We start from the raw sequence: 19,117 nt of genomic DNA, 5'->3' as shown, positions 1-19,117 counted from the left end.
GTTGGATTTCTTAAAAAATGTTAGAAGAAATCCTCTGAATTGCTTCAATATCTTTCAGCACCAATATACTGTATATATATTTTCAGCTGAGTTTTTACAGTTCTTGCATGGTCCATGCATGGGCAATCGTAATCTTCCTTCTGACAAACTGCAATTTAAACTCACGTGTTTCATTATTCATTGTTCAATTAGGCTTATGAACATTATAAAGGGAGGGTTATTTTAGGTGCACCTCCTTTACTGCAGTCTTATACAGCAATAGAAGGTCACAAGATACAATTCATACAGTTAGACGACAGTGCAGGGCAGACCCCGGCAGAGTTGAAGTAAAGAATTACTTCCTCTGAGGTCCTCCTGACACTAAAGTCAGCACCACACATGGTGGCAATCACATTCGGATGATGAAATCTCCTGCAAGTAAAAGTCAATTGGTGTGAAGGTTATCTGTAAGAAAGATCAGGAAGACGTGGGTTTATTTACACAGGCAGATTTATCACTGCAAATTTTCAGTTGTGACATTTAGTTAGTTTCCAGACAGTTTGAGATTTGCCCAGAAATTACACTTTGAACAAAATTGAACTGATGACATTTGCAGTGCCTTTTTTTTTTCTTTGTTCTCAAAATGTGATTAGTATTCATGAGCTTAACCATCACTAACACTGCAGCAAATGGACAGAAGCCATCATGGCTTAATACAAACCAGTAATATAGTAATAACTTCATGTTGTTGTGTGCATCGGGTTAGACTGTACAAGCGGAGCATGCATGAATGTGGGTGTTGGTGGGAAAGGAGGCGGGTCATGAGTGGGGGCTGTAGAGGATTCTGGGGCAGGGTTGAGTTGGTTTGTGGCTGTGGGGCAAATATGAGAGCAAAGGGTACTTTTAAACGCTAAGAGCTTGTTTTATTAGTTCTGAAAACCAAACCAAAAAAATACCTCAGTTTCTCTTTAAAAATCTTTCAGTGAAGCAGAGCTGCAGAACAGAGTAATACAATAAAATAATTTGCCTAAATGCAAAATAACCATTAAATTTTATTGTTTGAGCGATTTGTCCTTCAATGAAGCAAACTGAGGGACAGAAAAATCATGAGATGGAGGATAAGAAAGTCAAATCAGATCATTTACAATTAAGAAAACACTTTAGCGTCTTTTTCTTTCCTGTATAAATCTCCTATAGCTCATGTTTTTGTACCTGCTTTAATTATTTAAAAGCAGATATATCCCACAGCAAAAGCTGGTCTCGGCAATTGCATGTATTTCCTTTTCTGGTGTTTGTACCGTCTGTTCTTGAAACTGCTTTTGCTACATGGAAACCAGGAATAATAGGAAAAGGAAGAAACCCATTAGATACAGAGAGAGACAGTGTGGCTAAACATGAAAGTTGCATCTAAAAAAAAAATCAATTTAAAGTCTATTTTAGACCAAACAACAGAAACCCGTCAAAAGCATTTTAATGTTTTTGCACCGGGATACCAATGTTCCTCATGGGAATAGTCTAAGCTATTTACCTATGGCTCCAATATTCCATTTGCTGCCTTCTAAGTACATGAACAATGGTTAAACACGCGCAGTTCCCCTATTTGTTTTTAGTTTATCTAATTTATTTTTGCTCCAAGAAAAGGCTTTCAAAAATATGTATTAAAAAAACAATTTGAGTAGTTCTTAAGCCTGTAACCAAATATTTTATTTGTGGACTCTAGTTATTTAATTTCTTTAAAATATATGTGCATTTTCTGCTTTGACTCATAAAAGACAGCTTTTCATTTGTAAGAAAATTTACAGAAAAACAGATTAAGCCAAATAGTGTTTTGTTTTAGCTCTGAGTAAATAACTGTAAAGATTTTATTGCTGAAAGGATCCTGTGCCTTTCTAAACTTCGTGGAAAATGGGCTTTTGAGTCAACAATGACTTCCACACATTGCACTATGGTACTGTGGGGCAGGGTCCAGCATTTAGCTTTAACATCGTGGATGCGGGTTTACACATAGAGTGACACAAAAAAAAAAAAAAAAATATGTATATATATATATATATATATATATACACACACGCAGTATATTTCACCTTCACTTTCCATGCTTTCTCCAGTTCTTCTCTGAGTCCCTGGTATTTCTCCAGTTTCTCATGTTCCTTCTTCCTGATGTTCCCATCGCTTGGTACTGCCACGTCCACCACAACGGCTTTCCTCTGTTCTTTATCCACCACTACAATGTCTGGTTGGTTCGCCATTACCATCCTGTCAGTCTGGATCTGGAAGTCTCTCATTCTCTACCACCTTCTGAGGTGTATCCCATTTTGACCTTGGGGTTCCCAGTCCATATTCTGCACACGTTTCTGTATATTTATAAAGTTCTTCAAATGTAGTTTTTGGTTTTCAATTTAATTACAAGCCTTCCTCTACGTATGTTTGATTGTTTAATACTGCAGCTTCACCCATGGTGTATATCCCATAACATGGTCCCACATTTAGTTTGAAATACAAGTTAGTGGTTCTGCAGACTATTTTAAAACAGCGAACAAGTTCACCTTTCAGGCAGCCAAAAACTCTGCAGTCCCCCCCCCCCCCCCCCCCCTAATTCGGTAGTTAATTAACTCACCTGTTCAGCGTTCTATTTAAGTCCAGGTGTGCAGCCGTTCATTCTCTTTCTTACCGCAGCGCTGCATTGGTCGCCCCACCCTCCTCCCCGGCTTCCACCTGTGGGCTCCGTTCGGGGTTTCTTACCCTAAAGTTTATGGAAATTATCTCATGGAATTGTACGGAGCCTTATGCCAATCAAAGTTTGTTAATGCCAACTAAGATGTAAATTAAGTATGTGAAATAAATGTATTCTACTGCAACAGTTTTTGTCTGACTGAAAGTAGAATTTATTTAAACGTTCAGGATCTTTGTAAAGTACCGTCCATGTCTCCTCCTGAACCCTACTCTCACATTTAAGATGCAGAGTGTTTTGGCTTTACTGTGTATAGAGCGGCATGACAGCTGCTCAACCTGCAGAATAATAAACAGTGCTTGTGTTCAAGCGACATGCTGTCTTCGGAATGACTTGCATTTGCTTTTGTGGTTATAGCTCTTGTGTTTGACAGACCTAGCTCAGAAAATTCATTTGCTTCTATTATTGTATGCAGATGCTAAAAAAAACATTATAAAAGAAATGTTGTTTTATCTTGATGTGAAGTAAGCCCTTGTCCCGTCCTGTTTTTGTTTTTTTGTTTTTTTTACCGTCACAGCTTTTTTGATAGCTTCATCTAACTGTGTCTGATTTATTTGTGTGAATGTGGTTATTGATTTATTTTGCAGCTGCTAATAGCTGAACCTGGGGCCCAGTCATATCACACACTCTCAGCACCTCTGATACATGTGCAGATGTCTGTCATCCTGAAATCCAGAGCTACTTGGACTCCTTTAAATTGCCTCCTGAGACTAGCTAAGTACATGTTTTGCAAATTGTATTTCTGCCTGTTTGTTAGTTTACAGTTTTCTCGCTGTTTTCATGCTTGCTGCTGTGTGAGAATGTGTGTTAAATACAATTTGTGGGGGCATGTTGATCCTTCCTCGAGAGCTCTTTCTCAATTAGGATGCATATTATTTAATGATGTCCTGGAATGAGTTTCATCTAGTTTTGTCTTTAAAGGGAATATTAGTATGCTGACTTTTTTTTTTTTTACTGCATCCTATATGTGTAGTTTCATGCTGCATAAGGAGAGGACCCTCTGGAGTGAATTCTTATTTTTTTGTTTTTGTGAACTCAAAAGAATTGGGTTCTGGGTTAGCCAAAGTGATGCAGTGAATTTATTTTGTGCAAGCTTTAACTTTGTACTGTATGGCCATTGAAAGTCGAGTCATTTAATCTTCAGTAAATGAATTGATACGTGAGGAAATCCTACAATACAAAAAACTGTCTGAAAAATTAAAAAGATATTTTCTGCATTAATATTTTTGAAGAAAACTTTATTGTTGCATCTATGTGTATTTATGGGTTGCTGAAAGTGCTCTAAGGGGCTATAAGTTTTGGTCGGGCTGTCTATTTATTGACCAAAATTGAATGTATGGCAGTTGTAGTAGGTTTATTAACAAAACCTTTCTTTGCAAAATACACAATACAGTCAATTCTTTACCCCATAAAGAGGGAATGGCACTTGCCTTGGATGCTCAACGTTACCCTGGGTATTATGGCTGGTACGATTTGTTCACAAAGTTTTGACAACTATTAAGTAACTTAGATAAACCAGGAAATATCTTTTCTGAAAGAAATATCCATGTGTTAACCTGATTTCTCTGCTGTTGAATAAAATACACTAACTTGTTCTTTTTATAAAATTAATTTAAAAGTCGAATAATTTAAAAATCACATTATGATCAGACAAACTTTTACTAAGCTGACTGGAATTTCACTTGCAAGACCCTAATATTCAGCCCAGCCATCATTCTAGTGTTTAGTTTGCATCATTAGTTAAATGTTCACTTTTGTTATAAAATCTAAATTAAAAAAGAATAAATCTCATGATAGACCTATTTTTTTTGGTCAAATTATATAATTGGATTCACTAAAACCATGAAAAAAAATCATTTTTTTTTAGAGTCGACAAGAGAACTTTTTGGACAAAATAGTTTATACTGTTCTTGTCGAAGAGGAAAATTGCATTGGTAAATTGAATAATAGAGGTACAATACCAGTGTCAGTCAGTTAATCAAACAATGTCTATTTAGTTCTTTTAAATGAAGTTCAGGCAAATTAAGAGGAACATATTCAATATATTTAAAAATCATCCATCTATACATTAGCCCAACAGTGAACAAGGGCAGCTCAGGGATGGTCAATAACTCTGTAAACCGGGTTTACCTAATGAAAGGAATAATCCCAGTTCTTCAGTGCAAGTCAAAAACTTTACAACCATCAACAGCTTTCCAGTCAATAAACAAGTTGTGGCAAAGGAAATTACATCAGAGAGGAATATGAGACAAGTTTATTCAGAAACTCTGTATTTGGTGGAGGAACTCTGGGATCCAAAAAGAAAGCTTAGAATTAGGAGCAGAACAGTTTGCTAGAAAACCTTCCACGTTACAAACTCTGTAGCGAAACTACAGACGTTGCCAACCCAAACTTAAAGATATCCTTGAGTCCCCAATTAAATACCGTAGTAAATAGGGCTAGTATTGCAAATATTAGGTTTTTGCACCCTGGGCTACTGTAGTAACAAGGTTGAGGTCAAGCGTAAGGCCGAAGGCATGTGTGTACATAAAAGCACATTCCACGGAAATGAAAATACAATAACTCAACTTCAAAGACTTCAGGCAGGCTGAGATTGGCCCAGTGGCCTTTTTATGTTTTAGATGGAACGTTAGGACCAGCACAGCTTCACGCACATGGCATCAGTTAAGCAGATCCATTACTACTACAGCAGAACTTGGATGCAAGCATGTTAAAGGATAATAAAAGCACTGTAGGCCGTTCACTGGTCAGAGAACTTTCTCTTGTTCTGCAACGATCAACACATTTCCTTTTCCTTTTAGAGCACTAAAAACAGAGACATGTTTGTTACAATTCACACATATGTTCTCTCTGTAATATATGCATGACTAATGAATCTGAGAGCCTCTTTGTTGACTATGAATATGGCCTTTTTTTCTTTGTGGATGAGCGGTGAGCTTTGCAGTTGTTATAATCACTCCCAGAAGATATTCAACTCCCCTTCTTGTAAAAAAAAAAAAAAAAGAAGCCTGATACAGGCTCATTCAGGGAAAGGACCACTCTTTACCTCTCTGTGCCACTCACTGGAAAGCTGCTTGTGATGAGAGACAAATTATTGTAATCTAGTATACACAAAAGGCCTAAACAATAAACCGCATATTTATCGATATCGCAATATCAAGCTGTGTAATATGCAAATTGCCAAACATGACAAATATTGCAATAAATGCTTACCTTAAATAAAGAAGAAAAGAAGGCTGTTGTTCACTCCTGCGATTCTGCTGACAATAAGATGTGAAAAACTGAAGCAGGTTCATTTGTATAGAGTAATTCCTGCAAAAGACAACATTGTTGAATCGAGCTGTTCCAAGTAAAGGACAACCAGGTACACGAAGTGCGCTGTTAGAAAAAACAAAACACTATCAGTTTCATTTGGCCTTAACAAAAAACACATATTTTCTTTTTATATACACTGGTAACCATTAAGAGATTCAAACTGGGGTCCATTGATAATTTAAACTCATACTGAAAACCTTTTACCTCTGTTCTTGTTATCTTTGTCTGAGTATTATCAGCATACATTCATCTTTTTTACCCCAACTTACCAAATATTTCTTAACCACCCCATCCTGAAATGCCTTTCTTTAATTCTTCTTAACATTTTGCTTAATTGCATCACTTTTAGAGTGTGCTGTGTGGGTGAGCCATAGTGGCTTTTCTCTCAAGTTACACTGATAAGAAAGTTAGTCTGCTGCAGTTGTAGAGCAAGTCACTGTTGCGGTTGCATTGCCCCACTCTGTTTTGAAGGTGTATAACATTTGAAGAACACAGCCTTGCTTTTATCTTCTGAGTTGTATTGAATACTGTCCTCACTGACAAACCTACTGTGAACAGAATCTGAGGCTTGCTCAGTTCTTCTTTGTTGCATGTGTCATGTATTATCAGTTTTTGGGAATGCATTGTGACATTGTGTTGGATGTTCTAGATCTTTGCAGACAAGAGTAGTGTTTTTTTCCTTTTTTTCTGAAGTCACTGTGTGGGGACAGGAGGGGATTTTGAACTTAAGTTCTGACTATCTATTGTTGTCAGCCTTTAAATATATATACACTAACCAGCGTTTTAACAGATTTGGTCTTGTGGACCATTGTCACTAACCTTTCCCTAATGGCATTTCTGAGTAAATGGACCGTTTCTGATTTGACCCTTCTGTTTTGATTTTCATGTTCGTTTTATTGCTAACTATGCTGACTCATGCAAGTGCATCTGGCACTTGACATGTTCATGTGGAGGCCCCATGCTGCTGGGAGGCCCTGCTTGCAGGAAAGCTGCTTTGTGATTGGAGGAATCCAGGTTGGGATGAATGAACACGGTACACAGAGCAGGGGGGTTAGGACACAGCACTTATCTGTCCCTCATATATCCTTTCTATTGTTCTCTTGTCTGGTCTGAGAGCTATCTCACTTAATTCCATGCACTTTAATTCCTAAACTTGAGGTTTGACATCTTATAATTTGAATACTCACATGAAATTCATCAGTATATTTTTATTTAGATTTATTCTTTATTAGATTTTTGATGAGGTTTTAGACTCACAAGACATCAAAATACAAATTTCCTAAGTGGGACAGTCCATGTTAAAGTCAAAATCTCTTCAAAAAGTTATTCCAATAGAAATTTCATTCATTCATTCATTCATTCATTCATTCATTCATTCATTCATTCATTCATTCATTCATTCATTCATTCATTCATTCATTCATTCATTCATTCATTCATTCATTCATTCATCCATTCATATTCATTTTATAAACCCGTTTTGTCCCTTTCGGGGTCACGGGGTTGCCGGAGCCTAACCAGACAACTTGTGGGCCAAGTTAGGAGACATCTTGGACAGGTCGCCAGTCTGCTGCAGTTAGAAATTTCAGCCCTCCTGGCACGGCAGGGGGCCTGCTCTTCTGGTTGGGCTGGGGCTTGCACTCTCTGTCCCCTCATGCCTCCCTGCTCACTGGCTTTGGGGGCTCCGGGGCGGTCCTGCTGGCCCTGGCCTGGGTTGCGGATGTGATCGCCCGTGTGTGAACAATATTTGTATTGTGTACATGTTGATATGTGAACATTTTTGGAACCAACAGGTATGTTTTTGCGAGTGTTCCTCATATCGTGCAGCCCTGATAACCAGAAACTTGTTGCTTTATGCTGCTTCATGATTTTACCCCCCCCCCCCTTTCTATAATCACCCTCCTAACCCCCCCCCTCCTCTAACATCCCTCTCTCTACTTCCCTACCTTTCCTTTTCGGTCTGGTCCAACAAAAACTAATTTCAAATATGATTAAAATTAATAAAGTGTGGCCTCGATTAAAAAAGGGGTTTATTCAGACATACCTCTGGTTTGTCAGAAGATTCATAACCCCATTATTATTAAAAGTAAAATATGTCCAACACAAGAGGCCTTCAGCTCTCATCTGTTTGCCCAACTGTTGGACAGGACAAGTTAAAAAAAAAGAAAAAGAAATTTCAGTTAGACCCAAAAATATTTGCAGTTTTTCCCATGTATTTATTTTACCCAATGCAATTTTTTCTTCCTGATGGACTTTTTAAATGACAGGCTTTTAAAATTTTGAGGACTTTCTTGCATCAATTATACCCCCCATGTTTGAGTCCTTATAACAATGTGATGAAGACAGTATTACAAATCTTCAAAATTAAGATAATATGCTTCCTTAAGGACTCATTTTCTCCTATCTATCCAAGTTTTGTCAGTAGTTCAGAGAATATTAACAATTCAAACTTTTTATTTTAATGGTTTAATTTTAGAAATAAACCAAATGAATAATTAAAATGAATCAGATGTCCTCTCTCTGCACCAGTTTTAACTTAAACTCACAGGAGTAGAGGAATTTAATGTTTGTAAGACAATATTTGATCCTCATTAATGACACCTAAAACACACACCAAGATCAGTGCAAGTTTACAACTGGACAGTATAAATAAATGTGCAGCATGTATTAAGTGCAGAAAAGTTGTAAAAATAAGTTTATTGAAGGAGTAAACCCTCTGCCAGCAACTGGGAGCATGAATACAAATTATGCTTCTTTGGCAGTCTGCTGCAAGGATTTTGGACGTGGGCGGGGCTGAGTCACTGACCCCCAATGTGCCCACAACATTAGAAAAAAGTTTTTGGTTGTGTCTCCATTTGACCTTTAAAAAAATGATATGAATACCATAAAAAAATTGTATAAAATTTAGTAAAACTACCACAGACCTGCAGGATGGAAAACAGAAGTACGGAAATCTTGTTTGACGGTTGTTACATAAAAATTATTCTCCAAATGTGTTCTTTTACATAGATAAAATGTATATAAATAATGAAAAATAGTTTGGCTATTTTTTTCGTTTTTCTAATTTATCATTTAGTTTTATCGGCTTATTGAACAGGTTGTTGGAAATATGCCAATAAAATTGAGATGGAAAAATTGAAAAAAACATTGAAATATCTGCTTTGTACTTTTGATCTTAAGATCTAACTTTACTATAACAAGATTTTGGTGAAGCAGCCTACATCCAAAGAAAACAGGCTCCTACTAGAGAGAGAGAGCGTTACACAAGTACAGATTCAAGAATAAACGTGAGAAAGCATTTGATTCAGTGCTTCGGCTTTTGGGGAGTGGATGTGGCGCCCATGACAGTGTAAGAGAGAAAAAAAGAAAACCCTGGAGTGTGGACATGGCAGGAAACACAGCTGGAATGGTCACAGTTTGTGATTGCAGCTGTTCACATTGTGCAGTGACTCAGTGTTCAGCTTTGCACATTGCTTAATTGATAGATTTAGGTTTTTTTTTTTTTTCTGAGAAGCCTAACAATTTAAAGAAGGGGATATATCATCAGCTCAATTCTGCAAAAATCCTTTCCAGAACAGTTTTAAGATGAGTGAATACATGTCTAAATATTTTGACAGTGGCTGAGAATGCAGGGGGTTTTGAGTGTTTTCTGCTGCATCTCCACATCCACACTGAAACCTGAGAGTCTGTTCCTGCAGGGTTTATTTGTGGTTGCTTCTGTGCTCACATTATCACAACTCTGGCTTGAAAATATCGATTGATGTGATGGTTAAATCAATGATGAGTAGTTTTTTGTCCCGATTGTATGTAAGTGCTTCTGGTTTTTTTTCTGTGGCCAATAATGTGAGCTTGCTTGGAGAGAAAAAAGTCAGAAGAGCCCTGGATTAAAATATTGCAGGATCTTAATATACATCATGCAAACATCCTCCTGAAACAAGTTTACTATAGTAATACAGCAACTACACGGGGAAACCAGTCAAAGTCAGATGTGGAGCTCTTCACAGACCGTTCCTCAACAATGTCTGTTATCTGATTGTCTTCATCTACTTCAGTTTAGTCACAAACATTCTTCCAATCTGTTCTCTTTTTGACTCTAATTTGATAAATGTGATCTGATGGGTTTGCTGCATCTGCTCTAGTTGAAGCAGGTTAAAAGGTTTCTTGCATCTTTTCAGGATGCCTTCCTCCCACCCTGCAAATAGGATGTTTTGGGCTCATCTCCCAAAATCTAGAGTCATCTCGAAGAGATCAAATCTCTATATTCTTTCTGTATTCTGGGAATTGTGTTCAGTTTGCAGGGAATTGCTCAGCTATTTTTGTGTGCTCATAGGCCCAACAGAGCTTCAAACCTTATTCAGGCTTTATTTTGGGAGTGCAATAACATAATAGGTGATGTCAGAGATATCCATCCATGCAGTGTTGTAAATATCTATGATTGCAAAATGCTATTTCATTGCTGGTTTTATCAAATTCAACAAAGATTCTTTTTATTTTGGTGTTTATTTTGTGTGTTTTGGAAATGTAACAAATAGATTGTGGTCATACAAAAACAATTATTGCAATCTTTTCTGGAATGACATCATCAACCTTACTTTTTCAAAAGTAGAGGGGCAAAACAGCACTCTTTGGTTAAAACACGCCTTGAAATCAAAGTTACCGATAAATTGATAATAAAGTGAAATTATTAATTTCACAAAACACATTACCCCCATATAGTTGTCCTGCATATTAAATCAGATTACAAAGGTAATTATACCTTATATAATTAAGGTTGTATTGTAAAAATACGACATTTCACAGAATGAATGGAAACAGACCAGCATGTGGAATGAACCACCTTTAATTTGATGGTGAACTGACCAGCTAATTTTGATTTTAAACTGGTATGAAAATGTAAGTTATTTTTTAGCAAAACATAAAACATTATTGAATTGATATAGTTTCATTATTATACATTTTATAATTATCAATGAATTCTTTAATAATATATTATCTTGTTATTAATTTAAAACATTTATTGACCTCTTCCTGGGTGCTTAGTTTACCTTGTGAGATCGCTCATTAATCAGAATTTAACCTGACTTCTGAGTATGTTTGTCATGTTCAGGAATGATTAAATTTTTTTAGCCACAGCACCACAACAGCAAAGTTCAGATCAGGTCATAGAACCATTCTTGCATCTCCATGTTCATGAAATACTTTTCTCATAAATACACAGAAGTGAAGAGGCTGACTTTATCGTTATTGACAGTTGGGGTTAGAGGTGGGAAAAAATGGCTAACATGAAGATTATGACCTTCTACTTTAGCTGTTGGATTACAAACACTTCTCTTTGTTTCTTAGGAAAGAGTGTCGCCTTTAACAAAAAGGACCTAATATATTCCCTTTACGAGAGTGTGGAAACTTGAGCTGAGGGCTGGAGTTCACTGAACGTTCAGTGTGATGACAGAGAGTCACTGTCGCTTCAATCTCCTTCTCCTTTTCCTCTTTATGTTTTCTATGACATTGGTGAAAGTGTGATGTAAAAAAACTTGGCTCATGATACAAGTGTTAATGGTTTCAAAAGCAATACCACTTAAAGTCTTTCTTTGCCTCTTTTATGACGTTGTTGCTCTCTGAAACGGAGATCCGCTTTTTTTTTATTCATTAGTCTTCCCTGTCTTAGCTTGACATTTAATTTGAAAAAAGTACCTGTGTGCCGATGTCTCTGCATATTTGTCTATGCCAAGCAAAAAAGTAAGAGCTGCTGTCAGCCCCCACATGTTTTTTGTTTTTTTAAGCAGCTGTCCTCGCTCTACTTTGAGCTATGAACCTGTTGGCTCACTACCATTATAATCTTTTCACTACCACTCAGACTGCTCAACCGCTACTGTGTGCAGCCTTTTCTTTTTCTGCAGCTCCAACTTGTACAAGTGCAAAAGGGCTATTTTGCCGAATCACTCTGTTCCACCGCTGTGTCCTCAAAAGACACTGGCAGTTGTGCAGGCTTGCAGGCCTCTTTGAGTGTGTTGTTGTGTGCGTATGCACACTGCTTGTGTGCAACAGCATATGTAGGACATGCCAAGGTGTCTGCTGAAGATTTGCATGAATATTGAGCGTTTCATTCCCAGATGATGCATGGACCCCTTTAAATGTGAAATATGCTGTCAGGACCTTCGTTCATGAAGGACTGCAGTTAATGAAATTATTTTTAGTAGCTTTTGTCAACTGCATTCATGTTCATGTTTTACTTCTTATGTTATATTTAGTTTTACTTTGCTTTGAGGTGACAGCCTCGCACAAAAGAATCTTGGTGCTTTCTTGTTTTTCTTGAAGCGATCATACCTTCAAAACCACTTTAAGGGGAGATGCAGCTTTCACCCAGTGGCAGTGGGGTGGAAAATGGCTGCTAATGTTTTAATGACTGAATTAAAGCTAATTATCTAAACATGATAGGGGAGGTAAAGAGGTGTGCAGGTGATGTATGTGTGTGCAGACGCTCTGTTTTATTTTGTAGTGTGTATCTCTTGTGTGTTTGCCCTGTATGTCGTCGTTAAAGACGTCTGTTAATGTTTACGCCTCTTCATTAAGGGGTGATAATTTGGGAGTTAGTGGGGTTCAGGCTTCATTAAATCAGAGCAAAAAATTTAATTTCCCATTAACTTCATTAGTTTAATGATAGAGAAGGAGAAGCAAGATATTTGTCACATATAATTGAGGAAACAGCATTTAAAACCGGATGTTTCTTTAACGAAATATGGATTAGATGTTTAATGTGTAATCATTTAAGGAGCTCTTTACGACATCAATTACGTTATTGGTCCTCATCTAAGTGTATATAAAAAATATATTTTCTTTTTCTTATAATTCATTCTGAAGAAAATGGAAAATGACTTGAAGAATAAAATATTTGATCTCTTCTCTTCTCTCTCTTCTATTAAAATCACCTTCAGCCCCTTTTTCCAGTTTGACTGCTCAGCTCTCAAGCTCCCAACTGGAAAGCATCACTCATTCAATCTCCTTAAGGATCCTGTTAGACTCTGTTTGAGTGAGTCTGAAACATTCAGGCTGCCATCAGTTCTCTAAAGCAGTTCATGGGGGTTGGATTTTCAAATATTCAATTAGCTAAAATGAATTGATATTTATGGATCAGATGTAAAATTAACTCAACAAATTCCTAAAGTGATTTTTCTTTTTTCTCTAAGGAAAAAACAACAAAAAACAAACGATAACACCGATTCTTTTATCATCAAAATGTCTTCTTTTAAGATTAAAATTGTTGCTTTCTTGCTTTCAATCAGGAAACGGCAGCTTGTTTAGAACTCTGCAGCTCTGGTTCTCACAAGTACCAAAATAGTAGACCAGATCAGTCCAGTTACACTGGCTGGCTGTCTGCCAGGGGACAGACTTTAAAATGCTATTGCTGGTTCATAAAGCTTTGAATGGTTTAGCATCAAAACACCTGATTGATCAACCAGACCTCTCCAGTCCTCTGGATCCAGTCTTGTCTCAGTCCCTAGAATCAAAACCAAGCACGGTGAAGCTGCATTCAGCTTCTATGCAATGGAAGTCTTCGATCAGCTGAAACGCTGAGTTTATGTAAATCCAGGTTAAATACCCAACTGTTCTCTGCTGCATTTTATCAATTTTCCTTCATAAGCTTACAACTGCACTGTTCATTTCAGCTTACTATAAATTCAGTTCTTTTTAACTTTCATCTACACGTTTTTTTAAATAATGACTGCCTTATTCTTTCATACGTTTCTTTTAATGTTTTACGTAAAGCACTTTGAATTATTTTTGCCTTTGGCCAAGTTTAAATTATCAGTCAAATAAGAAAAAAATAGCATAATTGTGGAAAAAAAAGTTTTTTTGGTAATGAATTATTGGATCCTGCATTGGATTGTGAGGTCATCGTTTTAAATTGAATTGACATTGGTGTCAAACATTTCATCTAATAGAATTAGTAACTTTATCAATTTTTTAAACAAGTTTATAGGACTCTATTATTAACTCTCCTAAAATTACGTTTTTAAAGCCTGTTCATGTGTACCTTTGAGACATTGGGAGCACTAATTCATTTAATTATAAATGTTTTGTTTATTTCCATCTTTTAAAATATAAATGTTTAGTAATATTTTATGTAGACCTGCACAATAAATTGCAAATTTAATGCAATATCCATTTTGCAAAAGCCAGCGAAATGGTTAATGTGCTAAAACAATCTTTTGGCAACTTGAACTATTTCATGAATTGAATAAATCCATTTATGCATTTGACCAATCAGATGGATCCCTTCACGTTGTTGACCAAGGGATGGAGCTTTTATGTTAGATGTTGCCCTCTTAATTAGAGGAGGGTCATTTGAAGAATAATTTAAGGGATTTTGACTCTTATTTAAATTAAACAGTTGCAGTGAAATAGGAATGATGCGTTTAGATTCTTTGCCGTTTGTTCGTTTATCGCAAGTTACATCGTCATCGCAATTTTGATTACAAATATTGCATATCGCGAGTTTTTGGAATATGGTGCAGTCAGTCTTTATTTTGTGGTACCTGGATGGTTTGATCTGATGTTTTAGATACAAGGAAACATCTTCGTCACTGAGTCCTGCTTTTTTTTCAGTGAGATTCCAGCTTCTTCATTAAAAATTATATTACAACATTAATTATATATTCTTTTAACGAGACTGAAAAAACCCCAGTTAAAAATAGGGAATATTTTCCAGGTACAGCATTTTATCTTCTGTTTGTTGAAAGGCTGGAAAACTTGGAGATTTTGATGTCCCATTATTATTGCAGTGACAAAATGAGCAATTGTAGAACTTGATGTTAATTTGTACTTTAATTCTATTGTATATCATCTATGTGTAGATTTCTGGCATTTTTAGAACGGTCTCCTTTGCCTTTAGCAGTTTCAATACATTGCAGCTCAACACCCCCATCAACCTCTCCAGCTTGGACTCCGCTGTCTCACCATCTTTAATGTCTTGCTGCTGACACACAAATCCTTCCATGTAGCTGAACCAATCTCATTTGGGGAGCTCCTCCTCCTTTGAGTTTGGTCTGGTGTGTGTCCCCAGAACACCCCTACTCTGGAATGCACCACTGTTTCCACCCGTGCTACCAACAGCACTGACTCCATAAAGTCTTGCTGTGAGAAGACCAACTTTACTGAAGTAGATGAAAATGATGCAGAGTCGAAGTGAGCAAAACAGAATCTGCGGTCAGACTGAAACAAATCACTGCATTTGTGTTTAACAATGGGAATGTTCAGAGAGCAGTCAATTGCACATTTTTCCTCTAAAATGGTTGCTAATATTTGTTAAAGCTGGAAGCAAATGTAAGGCAAAGTTACAGTTGTGTGTACTTGAGCTGGTTTTGGTCTGCTGGTGCAGAGCCTGACGTGTTTCTTCCTTTGGTTCACAGAGAAGCCTGTTTCAGTGGAGCTCAGCTGTGGTGCCGGACCCAGCCATGTAGTGTTGGAGCCAGGTTTGCGCCTCTTGCTGGAATGCAACCTGGGGGCGAGTGATACACCTTTCAACATCTCCTGGTTTAAGGATGGCCAGCTGCTGCCTCTTCAGGGAACTGACTACTCGCAGTTCATGGTCAACCAGTCCCTCCTACTGAAGCCCACGTCTACAGATGGCCAGCCCCCCCAGGATGTGGAAGGGAGTTACAGCTGTGTGAGCGCCAGCGCACGTGGAGCCCTGACCAGCCGCACCGTAAATGTGCTTCTAGCAAGTAGGTGTTGTGCTAATTTCGGACTAGCCTACGTTTTTTTTAGGGCTTGGTAACTGTGTGTGAGGCTCAGCATCGTCTATTGATTACCTTGATTAAAGGAAGCCTCATGTTTGTCAGTTTGTACAATAATTCTAGCAGATTATGGTTTAATTGCAAAAAAGATTGCTTTGAACGTTTAGTCAGTACTCCCACAAAATAACCATCTTTTTCTTGTGGGCTCAGAGATTTTCAAGTCAGATCATTTCCCTGCAAAAAAAAACAAAACCTTAAGAGTTAAAGTGATCTTTAGATTCTTTTCTCAAGGAGTCTAAATATTTTCCCCCTAAAAAGACCAGAGAGTGGATCTTATATGTACATTTTAAGATGATGTCTTGGAAGATAGATTTTTTTTTAATCCAGCCATTTTTGAGCATTTTCAAAAAAAAAAAAAACTAAACTGGTCTGAACTTAAGACTGCGCTCTATCACTTTTTCACTTAAAAAAAGGTAACTATGTTTATTATGTACTTTAATAAAATGTTTCTCATGGCAAAAAAGTGACAAAATTAAAAAAATAAGGTATTTTTTTTCCGTGGTCCTGTGTGGTTGTCTTTATAAAGTCATTATCTTTGTGAATGATGGTGACAGTATCCTGTGTTGACAGCCTTTCTTTTTTTAGTCGTCACATGCCTATTTACGAGGAATTTTTTTGTTCCAGGGACAATAGAAACAAACTACAGGGGATAGAGGCTGTCGGATGAATTTAGGAGACTCTTGTGATTTTGAAAGGAAAAGATTCCAACATTTTGTGATTAAGCAAATGTAGGTTTTGACTTTGATGAGAAAACTAAAATATTCTGAGATGGATGTGAGATGAGAGTCAACCCCAACATCTTTGTTTTCTGCCTTGAGTTTCCAGGTGTGACACACATGTAGCACATCTGAAGCATCACCTGCTCCCGTTTCACAGCCACATGTAACTAGATGTAGGGTATAAGGCAAACGGCTAATAAAAGTCCTTCAACTGACCAGTCTTCTCAATTCAGCTTTGTAATGATGGTGAAAAAGCAGCCGTTAAACTGGTTTAGATTAACCTTTGTCATTACTAGGTAGCCGAGGGGAATGTCAGTATGTCAATAAAACAAGTGAATCAAGCATCTTACACAACACTAACATGCTCAGGGAACGGTTTTGCAGAACGGCTGTAAATTGTTTCCTTTTGTTTCCTTTTTTCCTTTTGGCGTTGAAGGGCATCTCTGCATGTGTGTCAGAACTAATGGAGCTGCACGTGTTCACCAATAGCCATTAAGAGTATCTGTTGAGGGTTGGGGGGCATGCTTGATGAGCTTTCACAATGTTACTCAGTTTTAGAGCTGGGTAGCAAAGAGGTCACTGGCGGAATTATCTGCTTGCACAAGGGGAGGGGAAAAAACTCTGCAATCTGATAGCTGTGGGGCCAAAGAGTGGGGCGCAGACAGAGGGACGCACAAAGACCAAGGAAAGAGCTGGGGTAAAGTCAAGGGCAGGAGAGAAAGAGGGAGGGAAGAAGCAAAAAAGACAATATAAAGACGTTTTCAAAATTACATTAATGGGGATAATTGTTAGGTTAATGCAAATGAAGCTGCCTAAAACATTTTCTTGCATAAAAAAGTCTGTTGCTAGGAAACAACTGGATACATTTGATTTGTCTGTCATGGTATGTCACCCTTTAGCTCTCCCTGGTTTACCAGGGCAGTGCCAACTTTTCATCATGTTAGAGGGAGATCTGCATTTTTCCAGATGGATCTGCCCTGGAATTTGATCACAAACCTGCTGACCTTCACAAAGCTCTGGGATAACACCAGTTTGAAAATGCCTTGACAGTGCAGAGATGGACGCCCGGCCACCCGCCATTGTCCCATCACAGCCTGATCAAGACATGTCCTCTGAACTGCCATGCCCTCCCTCCTTCATTTACATTGGGTCCTGGGGCCTCATTTATAAACGTTGCGTACGCACAAAAGAAGGCGTACGCCACTCTCTACGCAATAGTTGAGATTTATAAAAAGCAAACTTGACGGGAAAATGTGCGGTCCTCCACGCAAGCTCTGACCCAGGCATACGCACAAAAACGGGTGAAATGAGAAACGGCGACACCGTCGGCAGATGGAAGAAACACGTGAAAGTGACAGTGTGTGCCAAATCGTGCCGGCATGTGCTGTGCTACACAATGTGGCACAGCTTAAAAACGTGCCTCTACCCCCTGGCGCCGATTGCTGTGTTGGCCCCGACCCTGAACCCCATCCCCACGCATTTGAGCCAAACGCTGCTGCTGTGCGCCAGCGCTTGGAAGTGATGCGTCGCTTGTAAAGAACAACAAAAGGTGTGGAAAATATTATTTATTTAAGAATTCCCTCATCGTGCAGTTTATTTCAGTCAGTCTTGATTTCGCCCAACTCCTTGGCCACCTCTCTGATTGAACTACTGACTTCCCTCTGCATTTCAAGGACTGCATCGGTGAGGACGCGTCCACTGCTGGAGGGTTGAGAGCCGCGTGCCGTGGTGACGCTGGGTCCAGACGGCTGCTCAGCTGCAGCATCGTAACCACTGGCCCCGCTGGAACACCCAGCAACTAAAATAAAAATTTTCTATATTAATGATCTGTAATTGTGTAGCCTGCATACATGTGACTCGACTGCATTCATTTGAATTATTTCTCTTACCTGTGTGTCACCCTGACCCTGGCGCGTCGGCGTCCCCTCCGTCTCAGTCAGGTGACTGAGGCGGAGGAGGACGCCGATAAGGGGGACTTAATAGGGATTCCCCAATAATAGCGGCCAGTTTCTCATCAAGAGGGGTCAGCTCCGGCCCCCCCCCCCGTGGCGGACACACTCTGCCGATGCAGCGCTAGACGTTTTTTTGCCTCGACTTTGATGTCCGATCATTTATTTCATTTCTTTTTTATTTCGGCCACGGTCCGAGGTTGTGAGCAGTGAGGCTGCAGCATTTACGGCGTCTGCCACCGTTTGCCGCTCACGTGCCTTTTCGGCATTAGTAATGCCCACACTGTGCCCTCCAAACAACACTTTTCTCCTCTTTTCCACCTCGCCAACGATAACTTCTACTTCACATTGAGTGAAGTTACGTTTTTTTGATTTCCCCTCTGTGTTTGCCATGATTTAGCAAGCCATAAATATTAATTTGTGGGCGTTTCACGGACTATTTATGGGCAACTATGGGCGTGTCATGTAGCCGCAAAAGCTGCGCTGCATTTAGAATCGGTTGTGATTTATTAAGGGAAAGATGCGTAGGATGTGCGTGCGCACGGTTTAATAAATCCGAATATTTCTGTGCGTACGCACGTCCTATGTTTCATCCGTACGCCACTTCTGACGCAAATCCTACGCAAAGTT

At 38.4% G+C, this 19,117-nt stretch overlaps 1 protein-coding gene across 3 annotated transcripts in view; it reads left to right on the top strand.

Annotated features, from left to right (window-relative positions):
• igdcc4 (immunoglobulin superfamily DCC subclass member 4) overlaps nucleotides 1-19,117 on the top strand; it is a 54,735-nt gene that overhangs the window by 2,351 nt on the left and 33,267 nt on the right. For all 3 annotated transcript variants that reach the window (XM_023953617.1, XM_023953618.1, XM_023953619.1), the window contains exon 2: nucleotides 15,433-15,747. In XM_023953617.1, the coding sequence (XP_023809385.1) occupies nucleotides 15,433-15,747 (315 nt within the window). The remainder of the gene's footprint in view (nucleotides 1-15,432; nucleotides 15,748-19,117) is intronic.

Source organism: Oryzias latipes, chromosome 3, assembly GCF_002234675.1.
Source record: "Oryzias latipes chromosome 3, ASM223467v1".
In the NCBI taxonomy this organism is placed as follows: Eukaryota; Metazoa; Chordata; class Actinopteri; order Beloniformes; family Adrianichthyidae; genus Oryzias; species Oryzias latipes.
The sequence above is the reverse complement of the archived record's forward strand: the minus strand, read 5'-3'. Positions and strand labels throughout refer to the sequence as shown.